The sequence below is a fragment of the Cannabis sativa genome, chromosome 4, assembly GCF_029168945.1.
Source record: "Cannabis sativa cultivar Pink pepper isolate KNU-18-1 chromosome 4, ASM2916894v1, whole genome shotgun sequence".
In the NCBI taxonomy this organism is placed as follows: Eukaryota; Viridiplantae; Streptophyta; class Magnoliopsida; order Rosales; family Cannabaceae; genus Cannabis; species Cannabis sativa.
Genome location: NC_083604.1, coordinates 6,238,275 through 6,254,298, shown reverse-complemented (window position 1 = coordinate 6,254,298; position 16,024 = coordinate 6,238,275). Strand labels below are relative to the sequence as shown.

At 33.3% G+C, this 16,024-nt stretch overlaps 1 protein-coding gene across 1 annotated transcript; it reads right to left on the bottom strand.

Moving 5' to 3' along the window:
• Positions 1–10,099: 10,099 nt before the first annotated feature.
• On the bottom strand, positions 10,100–12,033 carry LOC115712764 (cytochrome P450 71B37). The gene is made up of 2 exons (XM_030641118.2): positions 11,023–12,033; positions 10,100–10,904 (listed from the first exon to the last, which is right to left on the bottom strand). The coding sequence occupies exons 1-2, from the start codon at positions 11,935–11,937 to the stop codon at positions 10,287–10,289; spliced, it is 1,533 nt and encodes a 510-aa protein (XP_030496978.2). The 5' UTR covers positions 11,938–12,033; the 3' UTR covers positions 10,100–10,286.
• Between the last annotated feature and the right edge of the window lie 3,991 nt (positions 12,034–16,024).

Genomic DNA, 16,024 nt, shown 5'->3' with positions numbered 1-16,024 from the left:
TGTAGGCAGAAAGTTTATCATCTTCAATAGACCATTCCAGTTTAGATTTTATTGTAGAGTTACCTGAGGAATCTGTCTCAATTGGAAGAGACCAACCTGATAGAACCATCCTCCAAGCTTTCTCATCTTGAGATTTGATGAAAGCCCTCATTCTAACTTTCCAATAAGGATAATTAGAATCATTAAGCAAAGCTGGTCTAGAAATCGAACTTCCTTATGCAAAAAATGACATTTTACACAAAACTGTTATAGGACCACACTAAGAATTTAGTGTCCCGCTCTGATACCAATTGAAAAAACTTACTTTTTGCAAATATCAATATATACGAAAATATAAAACTGTATACGCCTGCAGAAGCAGAATATAATTCTGTTACTGCAGAAACCAGTTTTGCAGCGACAAAACAAAACAGGCAGAATATAAAAATATTTGCAGAAAATTAAATAACTTGACACAAGAGATTTGTACGTGGTACCAGTGTTCTCCCGAACACTCCTAGTCCATGGGGCCACACCCAGAGAATGAAATCAATTACTAAAGTATAAAAATTACAAAGACAATTGACTTAAACAATTTTAGACTCCCTCTAAAGTATTGCCGCAATCCTTTGTAATCCACTTTATGAATTTGACTTCAGACACACCTTCAAGCCCGAACTCCCTTCGTCTTTGAAGTGTGAGTGCTTACTTCCTCCCGAAGTAAGGCTTCAACAAGTGTTCTCCGAAGACCAAAGTGCTTACTTCCTTCTGAAGTAAGGCTTTATCAAGTCTTCTCCCGAAGACCAATCTCTTGTTCAGTCAAGTCATTCTTCACAAACTCTAAGACAGAGTAAGAACAGAAATGTAGAATACTAGAACCTAGATGAACAACTAGGCTCTCACAAAACAAAGAAATTCTCTTCTCTCAAATAAGATAACTACAAAAAATGAATAATGGAAGAGTTGATTCGATGGCTGCTCTCTAGGCTCTATTTATAGAACATAGAAAGCCTAGAGACAGCTACAAGATCGAATCTACAGCTATACAAAACTTTTCTAAGAAAAACACGATCTGCAGCATCAAATTCGGATGATGACGCAGCAGATCAGACCAGAAACAGGAAACTTGATATAATGGGGTCCGATCCTCTATTAATTCTTGATTCCTGCCAAAAACATATTAGATATTCTGATTGTATCAAGATACAATCGAATTCAATAAGGAAAAGGCAATCGAATTGCTTCTCTTACAAGAAGTTTCCAAAGAAAGGAAAGTCCAGCTGAAAAAGTGCATCTTTCCTAACATAGAAAAGAGCAACTAAAACTGAATAAACAAGGTTAGAAAATCGTGTATGAATGCAAAACAATCTTACCATAAAAGAAAAATATTTTGTCATCTAATATTTTACAGTTGAGTTGTATTGTATTAAATAATAAATAATATTATATTTGGATAAAGTAATGTATTATATTAATTATTGTAGGATTTTACCACTTTGACCTACACCAAAAAAACAAGTAATATCATTGTCAAAGGTCAATTTTGACCTTTCCTTAGTCTAAGTAAACTTAGACTAAAACGACAGCATTTGATCTCTCACGACACCAAGTTTTGTGTCGTATTGATCTTCAGCTCAAAGACTCCTCAAGAAGAGTCTCGAAGCCCTAATCCCCAAACACAACACACACTCAACAGGAAAAACCAAACCCTTGTGAAGAACTTGCTCGATCCCAGTAGAAACCCTAGGATCCTCACCCACACACACACATATTAGATTTAGTAAAATGAAAAACAAAGCAAGGAAGAGAAAACACCGAGAAATTTGTTTCAGAGTTCACCCAAAACTAGGCTACGTCTCTGTCAAGCTCATCTCAGAGATCTAGCTTGATATCCACTATCAACAATGGTGAGTTACAACGTTTTGGAGCTTCCTGTCACAAGTTCGATCAGGTAAGACTCGATTTCAGTATTTTACAAGTCTGTCTCTCTCTGTTTCTCTTATATTCTGAATCTAACTTTGTGTTTTTCTTGTGCATGTACTTCTTCTCTCTCAAAATCCTCACCGCGAGAGTTTTACTCTCAGTTTTGGACCAGTTCTCTCTGGATCTTGGATTTTGGAGCTCGAGGCTAGGGTATACACATTCTCGTCTTCTCTTTGTCTTTGATCTGTGTTTTGTCTTTTGTATTTGCTTTGATTTGATGTTTATATACATGTAATGAGTCGGTTTATCACAGATCTAGGAGTTAGTTACAATGACAGTTGTAACTAACTCCTATTTCTTGATACTATAGAGACGAAGCCACCTAGGGTTGAGTCAAGTTGTTTTGTTTCTGTTGTAAAATGCTGATGTGGATATTTGTATGTAAAGGGACTGGTTATAAGTGGAATTTACTCAACAATTTCCACCTGAATTTCTCTTATAACCAGTTTTGATGTATGTTGTTTATCTCTGAGAGTCTTAGCTTGATAGGTCCTACATTTAGTCTCCTGAGTCGATTCTTAACAAGTTCATACAATGTGTGAACTTGTTAAGAGTCACAATTTTAGTACCCATGTTTGCTAGGTTATCCTCAGTAGGCACCTTTTCAATGTCAATTTCACCTTGAGTCACTTTATCTCGTATAAGGTGATACTTGATTTCTATGTGCTTTGTTCTGTCATGGAACATAGGGTTTTTACATAGAAATATACAGCTCTGGCTATCTGAATACACAGTAGGCACACCCTTAAGTAGATTAAGCTCATTCATTAGTCCCTTTAGCCATAGTGCCTCCTTTATAGCTTCAGTTATGGCCACATACTCAGCCTCTGTTGTTGATAGTGCCACAATAGGTTGGAGCTGAACTTTCCAGCTAACACAATTACCTCCAATTAGAGAGAAATAAGTAGATGTAGATCTCCTATTATCTCTATCTCCAGCATAGTCAGAATCACTATAACCTTCAATTATAGTGCTAGCATTCTGTTTCTTGTAAACTAGTGCAACCTTAGTTGTCCCAAGTAGGTATCTGAACACCCATTTCATGGCCAACCAGTGAACTTTTCCTTGATTTGCCATGTATTTACTAAGTACACTCATAGCATAACCTAAATCAGGTCTTGTACTTACCATAAGATACATGACTGACCCTACAACATTAGAATAGGGTACATCCTTCATAGCTTCTATTTCTTTTTCTGTTTTAGGACTTTGCTCTTTAGAAAGAGTGTACTGACTTATAATTGGTTGCTTAACAATGTTAGCATCTCTCATAGAAAAATTATCTATGATCTTCTCAATGTAGTCTTCTTGTCTAAGAATTAGTTTACCCTTGTCCCTGTCCCTTAGGATAGAAATCCCAAGGATCTTGGTAGCATTTCCAAGATCTTTCATTTCAAATTTTGTCTTGAGCAGATTCTTGACCATATCAACCCTAGACCTTTCTTGGCTTATAATAAGCATGTCATCTACATAAAGCAGTAGATAAATGACATCCTTTATAGAGCTTCCTTTGTAGTATAGACAAGTGTCATGATAACTTCTGCTAAAGTCATGCTTCATCATAAAGGCATCAAACCTTTTATTCCATTGTCTGGGAGCTTGTTTGAGTCCATATAGGGACTTAACCAACTTGCAGACCATGTCTTTCTTCTCCTTAACTTTAAAACCCTTAGGTTGTTCCATATAGATCTCTTCTTCTAGGTCTCCATGTAAGAAAGCTGTAGTGACATCCATTTGATCAATTTTCATGTCAAATTGATTTGCTATAGATAGCATGATTCTTATAGTCTTGTACTTGGCTACTGGTGAGAATATCTCATTATAGTCAACCCCTTCTTTCTGTGTGAATCCTTTGGCTACTAACCTAGCCTTAAACCTTATAGGTTCTCCCACAAATCTGCCCTCTTTGTGTTAAAAATATTTTACCAGGATCTAGATTTACTAACAAGTATGTTTCATTAACATCCTAATATGAATTCTAAAACAAAGAAAATAAACACATATAAAGTTTAGTAAACCTTACATTGGGTGCAGCGGAATATAATGACTCCTTCCGTTTAGATCTCTAGCCCTTGATTCCTTTCTGTAACAGAACATAATCAAGATCTGAACTTGGATCTCTTTCTCTCCTTCCTTTGATGTTGATTCTCCTTCTTGTTGTTTGGAATCTCCTACAGTCTTACACACTATGATTGAGATACAACTTGATGTGTGTGGGCACTTACTCATTCACTCAAATATTTCGAAATTGAAGAAGAAAAGAGAAGGGAAGTGGCGGCTATAGAGAAAGAATAGGAGGCTCGAATTCATCTGACAAAGTTAAGTGTGAATGATAGCCATCACTATCTATTTATAGGTAACCACCTAGGTTTAAGTTAGAATTATTTGGCATTAAAATAATAAAAAATAAATGATAAAAGCCTATAAGAGTGGTCGGCCATGGGCTTTGGATAATGGGCCCCACTTATGCAATTTTGCTGTTTTATCATTTCTGCATCTCATTTTCTCAAAAACGTCAATTTTTAAATTCAACCATTTAAATGCCAATTCTAATTATTTAATAACTAAAAATTAATTATTAAATAATATTGTCATTTAATATATTTATTAATTAGACATATAAAGTCTCTTAATTAATAAATAAACCTAGAATCTCTTTTCTTTACAATTTCGCCCTTGCTTAGTGAAAATTCATAAACTAGACATAGTCTAACTTTAGAATTATAATTGATTAATTAAAATCAATTAACTGAGTCTTACAAGCAGTATGGTCTCAACTAGTATGGGGACCATGGGCCTATATTTCCGAGCTTCCAATAAGTCGAACCGAATTTACCAAGTAAATTCCCTAACTTATTAATTCCTTATTGAATCCACACTTAGAACTTGGAATTGCCCTCTCAGTCATATAGAACGCTCTATATGTTCCACGATATAGATACGCTATTAATTATCCATTATTATAATCCTAATTTGATCAATGACCCTCTTATAGATGATCTACATTGAATAGGCACTAAGTTACTGTTACACCTTCAATGTATTTTATCCTTAAAACACTTAGCTCCGTATAAATGATATTTTAACGTAGTGAAATGAGATCTCCACCATTTATCTTTGTTTAGCCAAGCTCGAAGGATATCATCGTTTCACTTCTAAATTCTTATTGAAGTTATAGACTCCATATTTATGTTAGCGTTCCCACTCAATTATACTATCATGTTCCCAAAATGTACGTATCACGCTGACTGTTCAAAAGTAGGCTTAAATAAGAAATCAAAGAACATGTATAATACTCTTGAGATTGAACCTAACCATATCAGGATTAAGATCATTTGATCTAGGATCAATGGGTGAAATTGAATTGAATAGATATTACGGTAAATTTTAATATATCTAATCAAAGTTCAATATCGGTCCCTTTCGATGTATGGAGTCTCCATACATCCGATACTGGTAAACTTTACCAATGCCCTGGAAAGGACATAACACTTATCCAAGGTGTAAGAATACCTATCGATGATTATCATGTCAGTCTAAATCCAGTGTTCTGACAAATTAGGGAATAAAATTTCGAACATATAATCAAGATTATATTCCACTGTGCTGACGACACTATAATCATTAACAAATTCATATGTTCTGGACTTAAATAGAATTCATACATTATATATATAATCATGAGATAAATCATGTGAACCATGCAACATAAAATGTTATTTCTGATCTTTCTTAATGAGTAAATCTGATTATATTGAAATGAGTTTTATTTAGGGCATAAAAACCAACACGTTGTGCTTGTAAACCCACTTGCATGCTATTATCCTTTTCCCTTTAGGCCTTAGAACCATTATCCATGTTTTGTTTTTCTTTAGTGAAACCATTTCCTCATCCATAGCTTTAAACCATTTCTTAGCATTAGGCCCTGTCATAGCTTCTTCATAAGTTTGAGGTTCTGAACTTAGTGATTCCATGGCTGACATGAAGGCATAGGCTATGTCTTCATTCCAAATATTGAAACTTTACTTAGGATTAGGTTTTGGTGTCCTTTTCTCTCTGTCTCTGGTCAGTTGATAGTCATCTAGAGCTTCAGTGGGTTGAACAACCTCATTTTCATCTCCGTGTTGCTCTTCATTCTGTGGTACCTCCTTGTTAGAGTTTTCGGTATGTTCCACCTGATCTTGATCAAGTTCATTCCCAGCTGGTTCCACCTGATTTATATCAGGTTCTTCTTGATCATCTAGCCTCCATAGAATAGGGTCAAACTGTATTGTACCTGCATGGTTAGTTTTTACTGTACCTGCAGGGTTAGTTTTAAGTAAACAAGGAAATTCATTTTCTTTAAAAATAACATCCCTGCTAATAATAGTTTTGAAACCACCATTTTCTCTTAACCAGATTCTATAACCCTTAACTCCTTTAGGGTAACCTAGAAAAACCCCTTTAATAGCTCTAGGTTCAAGCTTACCAACACTTTGGTGCACAAAAGCACTACAGCCAAATACCCTTAAGTTTGAGAGATCAGGTGGGTTACCAGACCACCTTTCTTCAGGTGTTTTGAATTCAATAACACTTGAAGGACATCTGTTTGTAAGATAAGCAGATGTCATAACAGCCTCTCCCCAAAAACCATGGGACAAACCAGATTGTATTAACATACATCTGGCTTTGTTCAGAATGGTTCTATTCATTCTTTCTGCAACACCATTTTGTTGTGGTGTTAATTTGACAGTTCTGTGCCTTTGAATCCCTATTTCTATGCAAAACATATCAAACTCATTGTTGCAAAATTCCAGACCATTGCCTGTCCTTAGATTTTTAATCCTTCTGTTAGTAAGATTTTCAACAAGTGTTTTCCAGTGTTTAAACCTTTAAAAAGCATCATTTTTATTTTTAAGTAAAAAGATCCATACTTTTCTAAAAAAATCATCAACTATAGACATAAAATAAGTATCACCTCCATGGGTTGGTGTCTTTTCAGGGCCCCATAAATCTGAATGTATATAATCCAATATACCTTTAGATTTATGTGTCCCTGTTTTGAACTTCAGCCTATGATGTTTTCCAAGTATGCAATGCTCACAAAATTCCACCTTGCTGATCTTGTCTTTACCTAGCAGTTGTTGTTCATTAACAATTTGCAACCCTTTTTCTGATAAGTGTCCAAGTCTGTTGTGCCATAGTATTGCCTTAGCATCTTCTGGACTTTGCAAAATATTGTTTTGTCCAACAGTGTTGTTGCTTCTAGCTATAGGTTCTCCTATCATGTAGTATAGGCCTTCCTTCTTAACTCCTTTGATTATAGTCATAGATCCTTTGTAGATTTCATTTGTCCATCTTTGATTTTGCTTTCTATTTTCAAATCATCAAGCCCACTTAGTGAAATAAGATTTCTAGACAAATCAGGTACATATCTTACCCCTATTAGTGACCTAGTGACCCCATCCTGCATCTTGAATGCCACTATTCCTGCTCCTTTAATTTCACAGCTTTGGTCATTTCCTAGGATCACTTTTCCTTTAGTAGAGTCCCTGAAATCAGTCAAAACAGATCTATTATTAGTCATATGAAAAGTACAGCCAGAGTCAAGTATCCAATCATCTTTAAAAGATGATCCTGCAACATAAACTTCCCCACCTTCATAACAGTTACTAAAATTTGCATTTTGGTGATCTGTTTTATTTTTAGGGTTTCTGGAATCTAAGTTGTAGTCATTTCTTTGCCCATTGAATTTGTTCTTCTGTTTTTGTTCAAGAAATAACAGTCTTTCTTGAAGTGTCCAGGTTTCCCACAGCTATAGCATCCTTCTGTGTCTTGTGGCCCTTTAGAGTTAGGTCTTCCTTTGTTTTGTCCTTTGTTGGGACCCCTGCTGTGACTTTGACTCCTCCCTTTTCCATGCCAAGGTTTTCTTTGAGTAGGTCTGCCTCTACTTAGGTTTAGTTTACCATTAGAGCCACCATTTCTTTCAGACTTCATCTCTAAGTCTTCTGATTTTAAGGCAGAGATAACCTCATCAAGAGTGATAGAGGTTCTTCCATACTTAATTGTTGTTTTTACTTCTCTGTAAGTTTCTGGTAGTGAATTAAGTATGATGATGGCTTGGTTTTCATCACTAAGTGCCTCATTTTCCCCTGAGTTTGCAAGCTCAATATGCATTCTCAAGAATTCATCAAGATTTTGATCTAAGGTTTTGGATTGGTTCATCTTGAACCCAAAAATCTTTTCCTTGAGATAAATCTTGTTTGTCAAAGATTTTTGTTGAAACTGCTCCTCTAGCTTTTTCCAGATCTTTGATGGGGTTTCCTCCTTATTCTTCTTGCTGAATCTTTGAGGTTCCTTCTGGCCATTCAATAGGTTCTTCTAGCACCCTTAGCAATTTTTGTTGAGCTAGGAGAGACCTAATTTTCCTTCTCCAGATTTTTGTAATCCCCTGTACCATCAAATTTATCAATATCAACCTTTATGTTACTCATATTAATAAAATTTGAAAAACAGAGAGAGTTTAGAAATCTCAGTTTGTGATGTTTCTATTTCCGAGTCTGAATTTAATTCAGAACTTTGATCTTTTTTCTGGTTTAAGTGTGTTCTTGATTGTCAATCTTTCTTTCAAGATTTCTTGCCAAGATTCCTTCCTGATATTTTCCTTGAGTATTGTTGATCCTCCTTAGCCAAACCAGGCTCTGATACCACTGTAGGATTTTACCACTTTGACCTACACCAACAAAACAAGTAATATCAGTGTCCAAGGTCAATTTTGACCTTTCCTTAGTCTAAGTAAACTTAGACTAAAATGGCACCGTTTGATCTCTCACGACACCAAGTTTTGTGTCGTATTGATCCTCAGCTCAAAGATTCCTCAAGAAGAGTCTCGAAGCCCTAACCCCAAATGCAACACACCCTCAACACGAAAAACCAAACCCTAGGAGAGCAAGTTCTTCACAAGAACTTGCTCGATCCCAGTAGAAACCCTGGGATCCTCACCCACACACACATATTAGATTTAGTAAAATGAAAAACAAAGTAAGGAAGAGAAAACACCGAGAAATTTGTTTCAGAGTTCACCCAAAACTGAGCTACTTCTCTGTCAAGCTCATCTTAGAGATCTAGCTTGATATCCACTATCAACAATGGTGAGTTACAACATTTTGGAGCTTCCTGTCACAAGTTCGATCAGGTAAGACTCGATTTCAGTATTTTACAAGTCTGTCTCTCTTTTTTTCTCTTATATTCTGAATCTAACTTTGTGTTTTTCTTGTGCATGTACTTCTTCTCTCTCAAAATCCTCACCACGAGAGTTTTACTCTCAATTTTGGATGAGTTCTCTCTGGATTTTGGATTTTGGAGCTCGAGGCTAGGGTATACACATTCTCCTCTTCTCTTTGTCTCTGATCTGTGTTCTGTCTTTTGTATTTGGTTTGATTTGATGTTTATATACATATAATGAGTCGGTTTATCACAGATCTAGGAGTTAGTTACAATGACAGTTGTAACTAACTCCTATTTCTTGATACTGTAGAGGTGAAGCCACCTAGGGTTGAGTCAAGTTGTTTTGTTTCTGTTGTAAAATGCTGATGTGGATATTTGTATGTAAAAAGGACTGGTTATAAGTGGAATTTACTCAACAATTATTACCACCAAAATTTTTAATACAATATAAGTTGTATAATTTAATACATAACAAATGGTCTGTATCAATTTGTATTATAATATTTATAAAGAATATGTGGTCAACCTCAATCTCTGATCCGCACCCGAAACTCAGACCTGGATCTGAATATGCAACCAAGGACTCGGGACTTGGACCTGGTACTCAGACCCGACCTATAGTAAGTTTTCGAGTCGAATTTATTGAAAGTATGCTATAACTTTACACAATTTATTAATTCAAGCCAATACCAAATATAGTATTATATTAAATAATACTGATACAATACAATACAATCCAACACAATACAATACAATACGACGTATCAAACCCGTTCATATATATATATATAAATTGTTCTCAGTCAATACTCTTTTACAGTTTTTCTGCTTTCTTGGTTTTCATGTTTATCAATCGTTCTAAATAGCAAGTTTCCCTTGCATCATATTCATTCATGTAATTCACTTTTAATAGTCTAAAATCAGTTCTATCTTACACCAAATCATCTGATATTTATTAGTAGAATAATGCCACATTAAATACAATACATTAGATTGTTTCAGGATTAACTAATCTAACAACATCTTCAAAAAGACAAAGCTGAAAAACACATGATAGCAATCAATTTATTCTTCATTTATAAGTAACAAACATACATTAATTTATTTAGTAAATAAGTCTAGATCAGATGTTTCTCTGGGACAAGCTTGAGAGGAGTTCTCTTGGAGATGGTAATAGAGTAACCAGCAAACTCATCCATGTTGATATCTTGCTCCTTCATTCCATCAGGCAATTTCCAGTCAAAGCTGTATAAGAGATTTGCAAGGCCTAATTGAACTATTGTTGTTCCCATGTAAATGGCTGGACACGCCCTTCGCCCCGAACCAAATGGCAGCAGCTCGAAATGTTGACCTTTGAAATCAATGGAACTATCCTCAAATCTCTCTGGGATGAACTCTTCAGGGTCCTTCCAGCTGTTGGGGTCTCTTCCAATTGCCCAAGCATTCACTTGAATCATTGTCTTTGGGTTAATTTCATAACCATTGACAGTGAAGTGTGACATGGTCTCTCTTGCAAGAAGCAGAGGAGCTGGAGGGTGTAATCTAAAAGTTTCTTTGATTATCATATTGAGGTATTGAAGCTGATCAAGGTCAGTTTCTAAGACTTTTCCTTTGTTTCCAATGCAAGTTCTAACTTCATCTTGAGCCTTCTTAAGCAATTTAGGCCTCTTGATTAGCTCTGCCATTGCCCACACCATGGTGATTGCACCAGTATCTACCCCACCTAGAAACATATTCTGCAATCATAGATATATTAGTACTCAAGCCATGATTGGGGAAACTCAAAGCTTAGTCAAGTGACTAGTTAATTGCTTTTTGTCAAGGATAAAAATAAAAACAGATGGAAGAGCTTACCAAGAGGACTCCTTTGACATTGTTTATGGTTAGAGAAGCAGCTTGAAAACCAGCTTGGTCTTTCACTATTTTGAGAAGCACATCAACAATGTCTTCATGCTCTTTTTTTTCTCTTCCTGAACTAAGATGATCATCAATCACCCTTTGAAAGAAATTATCCATCTTGTGAAAAATCCTTTCGCGCCTTTGTTCTAAACCCGAAAGCTTGTCAACGATCCATCCCACATATGGAAAGTACTCAGCTGCACAGAAAGTTCCCATGATGGTTTCCACCTCTTGAACTATACCATGAAAATTCTCATGAGAAAATTTAGCATCTTGAAAAGTTGTCCCAAAAGCAGTCCTGAAAATTATGCTGGCAGTAAGAGTAAAAAGCTTCTCAGTAAGATCAACAGGAGCACCAGGACAAGATGAGGAGTGATGAGATATGGAGTTTATGAGCTTAGTAAATTCTTCTTCTCTAACCGATCGGTATGAATTTACCCTCTTCACACTGAACAGCTCAAGAACACAAATTTTCCTGATCTCTCTCCAATATTCTCCATATGGACAAAAAGCAGAGTCTTGAAAATTGTATGTCAGTTGCTTAGGACCATGCAATTGTGGTCTGCTGCAACTGCTGAGATCGTGAGTCTTCATGACTTGTTTTGCAGCCTCAGCAGATGATATAACAACATTAGGAACATTTCCGAGGTGAATAAGCATAACTGAGCCATATTTCTTAGAGAGTTGGCATAAAGATTGGTGAGGCAATGAACCAAGCTGGTGTAAATTGCCTATGAAAGGAAGCTTTGGAGGGCTTGGAGGAAGGTTCTTGTTTTGTTTATGAGCAGTTTTCTTGATCAAGATTATCAGTAATGGAAAGAGGAGGAGGAGAAGTGAAACAAGCAAAGCTGGTTGAGCATCAATTGCCATTTTTTCTTTTAGATTTTATCTCTAACTCAAAAACTACCTATCATTTTAAGGGGGTACATATCTATATTTTGTATTGGGAAATGGTTATTTTGTCCTTTTCTTCCCTAAAGTTGTACTTGCTGACGAAATATGTTCTAATACTATCGATAGTATTCATATTGAATTGTCTTCCTTAAAGTTGTAGATGTGATGAATTTCATCACCCTGTGGTTGTTCTCTAAAATACAAATCAATCTGCAAATATCATTTTAATATTTTCGTGTGATTTTCTATAATTAATATGTAATACGTGTATATACATTCCAAAAAATTTTAGTTTGTGATTAATTATTAATTAATATTCTTATGTTGTGATTAAAAAGTCAGTGACTATAATTTTTGTGACTAAAATTAAATTAGCGACTACTTGTATTTAAATACTATATTTTAGTCACAAGTAATTTTTTTGTTATGACTAAAATCACATTTAGCCACAAAAAATTTATGTTGTGACTAAAAAGTTGTCACTAAAAGTAACTATTTTTTGTACTGATAATACAATGAATATTTTATATTCATTGAATTTGGTCACAATTAATTGGTTGATATTTTATGTATGGTCGGATTACCATTTACTAAATATTTGATTTTTCGATTTAATTTCCTGGATTAATCGTCAGAATATTGACAATTAATTTTGGCAGAGACCATGATAGAAGGTCTAACCTATATAAATATAGGGTCTTGATCTTCGACCTCACTACTCATTCTATGAAACACAGTAAATCTATCTAAAGAGATCGTAGATGGAGCTTGGAAGCCCGATTACCCACACTAATTAGTTTCCTTTTCTTTTGTAGATCTAAAACTCGTGTGGGATTGAAGCTCAAAGAATTATTGGCTGGAAGTATTGCGATTATACATATATGTTTGATTTAATTTTGCATTTCATACATGATAAAATATATTTCATATCATTCATATAAATTTTTAACAGTTAGTATCAAAACAAAAGTATGTACCTCGATTATTTGAGTTTTCTATATATATATATATGGGTATATATATATGGAAGATATACATATATAGTTACAATAAAGTATGTAACCATTGAAATCTCTTCCATATATATAACTCTCAATTTTAATTCATTTAACATTTTGTTGTTAAAATTATTATAATCATTCAATACTAATATTTTACATGCATTATAACGATTGTTTATTTATATATGGAACAATTCTTAATGGGTATTACCTATGAATAGTTACTAAACAAATTTAACTATAAATATTTATTTTAAAAATATTAAACCATCGAATTTTGATCTAATAACGAATAATGAAATCACAAATTTGAATTTCTATGCTTAGTTTAAATACATAATTAAAAAAAATATAAAAAAATATTTCTTTTTACACAATATCAAAAATATGTTCATACAAAAATATTTAACTCAAACTCAACTTTTTCTTTTCTTATTTTTCTTGCTAAAAAACTTTTTTTTAATTTTTTTTTTTACCGATGAACAATCTGAGCCCATATGATATAAAAATGATATATATGAGTACACTCTAGGTAATCGGGCTTCCAAGCCCCATCTACTCTCTAATATATTAGGAGAAAATATATTTATATATAATTGTCCTTATGTGACTTTATTATTTTATATTGATTAAAATTTATTATTCTATTTATTCCTCATAATTTTAATAATAAAATCATTTTATATAATTGTATATACACACAATTTTTCGTTTTTGGCATGTGATAAAAGAAATTATGTATTTTTGATCTTGATATTTTTTTTTTTAATCTTAATAGCATTATCACATTTATAATTTTATATTATATTATATAGAAATTTTCTCCATGAAAACGATTTCAAAAATCATGAAGCTTGAAATTTATTCTAGAAAATACATTTCCTACCCAAAAATGATTTGAGAAATTAAAGCATATCTTTTTTACATATTTTCAATGCCTAAATCCATATGAATCTTTTAATATTTTCATTTATATCATTTTGAAATTAAAGACAAGAAATTCGGTCAATGAAATTATAATTTTTTGACCGAGTTTTGAAACAGATCTATTTGACCCACTTGTAGAAAATAGGGTCCAAATGACCCATTACAAAGGAAGAAGACAACTCTGTATATCACGTCATTTTTAGGAGACAAAATTTTCAAGGAGACTCTGTACGACAAGTCATTTACACCTACCGTGAAAAACGACATGTTTTTTTTTTTTCGAAATTTATATGTTGTTTGGTGTAAAATAGAATTGGAAAAATATGATTTGGTAACTATTTACATATTTTATTTAGGCATATAATTTTAATAATTTTTATATTGTTTAACATTTAAAGTTATACAATTATTTATGCAATTATTATATTTATTTACCAAATTAAGTTATTATTGTCTTAATTATTTATTTGTAAAAAATATCTCATTAATTGTAAATTACGGAATTTTACATTTAATTTATTATCATAATAATTGTATTATTTTGTATTTATTTTACAAATTTATTATTAGTACTATTAATTAAGATTTTGTATTATTTGTATGCTAGATTAATTCCGCAATAATTTATTATCTTATTTAGCATGAATTTTTAATTAAATCTATTAGGTTGTTTTTATTAGTATTACTTTTAAATTAATTTTTAGTGTGTTTTTAATTTAATTCTACTCTTGTTTGCAGTAATTTTACGTTTTTTATCTTTTATTTTTGCAGATTTAAAATAGAAGAAAATTAGAAAATATCAATGGAATAAGATGGAAAAAAGATAATCGATAAAATACAGAAAATTGTGAAAAAAAAAATAAAGTTAAAACTTCAAGCCTAAACTCGACTATGTTCTAATTAGATTTTGAAAAAAGACAAAACATAAAAGCTCTAGATCTCTCTTTCATCTTTTCGGAACATCTTAAATCGTCCAATTCCGAGCAATATCGAGAGAATTATAGCGAAAATACGATCAATCAACGCAGTAGAAAACTCACTTCTCAAATAAAAGGGGCACGCCTAGGCATGGAAATCATGGGTCGCGGCCCGCCCTTTCTAATCCTAAGAAAATAGGTTTTTTAGCGTATTTCTTTTTTTTATTATTTTTTGGCTATATAAGAAGTGGACTTCAATAGTTTTTAACAAACAATTAAGGAGGACAAAATTAGAGATAAAAATCAACCGTGAATGCTTTTTCAATAGGGTTTTCAGCATTCTTTTCTTTTCTATTCCTTCTTTTCCTGTTTTTTTCTTTTTGGGGGCCAATATGTGCAGAGACACTTTTAAATGCATTAACTGCGAGGCTTTATATTAACTATTTCATTTGCTATTTTATGCTTATTATCTTGCCTCTTTGCATATCTGTTTGTCGTATAGCCATTCAGTAGGTAGTTTAAGATATCTTAAGCTTCTGGTGCCAACAGCCAAAGCTTCAAAACTTAAGTTTTCCTTAGGACTGATTCTAAGTCTGTTTGACGTCTGGAATTGTTGAGAAGATAGCTCTCCTTCCTTATCTCTAGAAAGTTTAGCAAAAATTTTAGTACTCCAAAAGTTTCATTTTTAGCTTTTCCTTCTGAGTGAGCATATGTCTCCAGGACTTAGGGCCCTTCCATGGCATATATACTTTAGTTAATTTTGAGTAGCATTAAAGAAGTTGTACTTACTTTTAGATCCCTGAGGTTTCGGTTCCGAGGATTACCCACTCGCAAAATTCAGTTTATACTTTTCGTACTCGAGTTAACTATTTTAGCGAGTTATTACATGTAGGTGAAGTAATAAAGTTGCTTTCTTCCTGGAAGGTAAAGCTCCCCATTCCAGACATAACTTATTTTTTCACGCTAAATTTAATATTAATTTGCAATTTCACCAAGGTTCGTTAATTTAAAAACTCATAAGAAAAAGACTAAAAATGTTCTAAAATTCAAGCGAGATTTATGTTCCATATTTTTAATTAACAAAGTAAAATGATGCATGATGAATTTACTCGTCTCAAAATATGGTGAGAAAATAGCTAAAAATGTTAAATTTAGGCAAAATTTTATACTTCCACATTCCGTAAGTTTTGACAATAAAAATAAATGGCAAAATTTAAA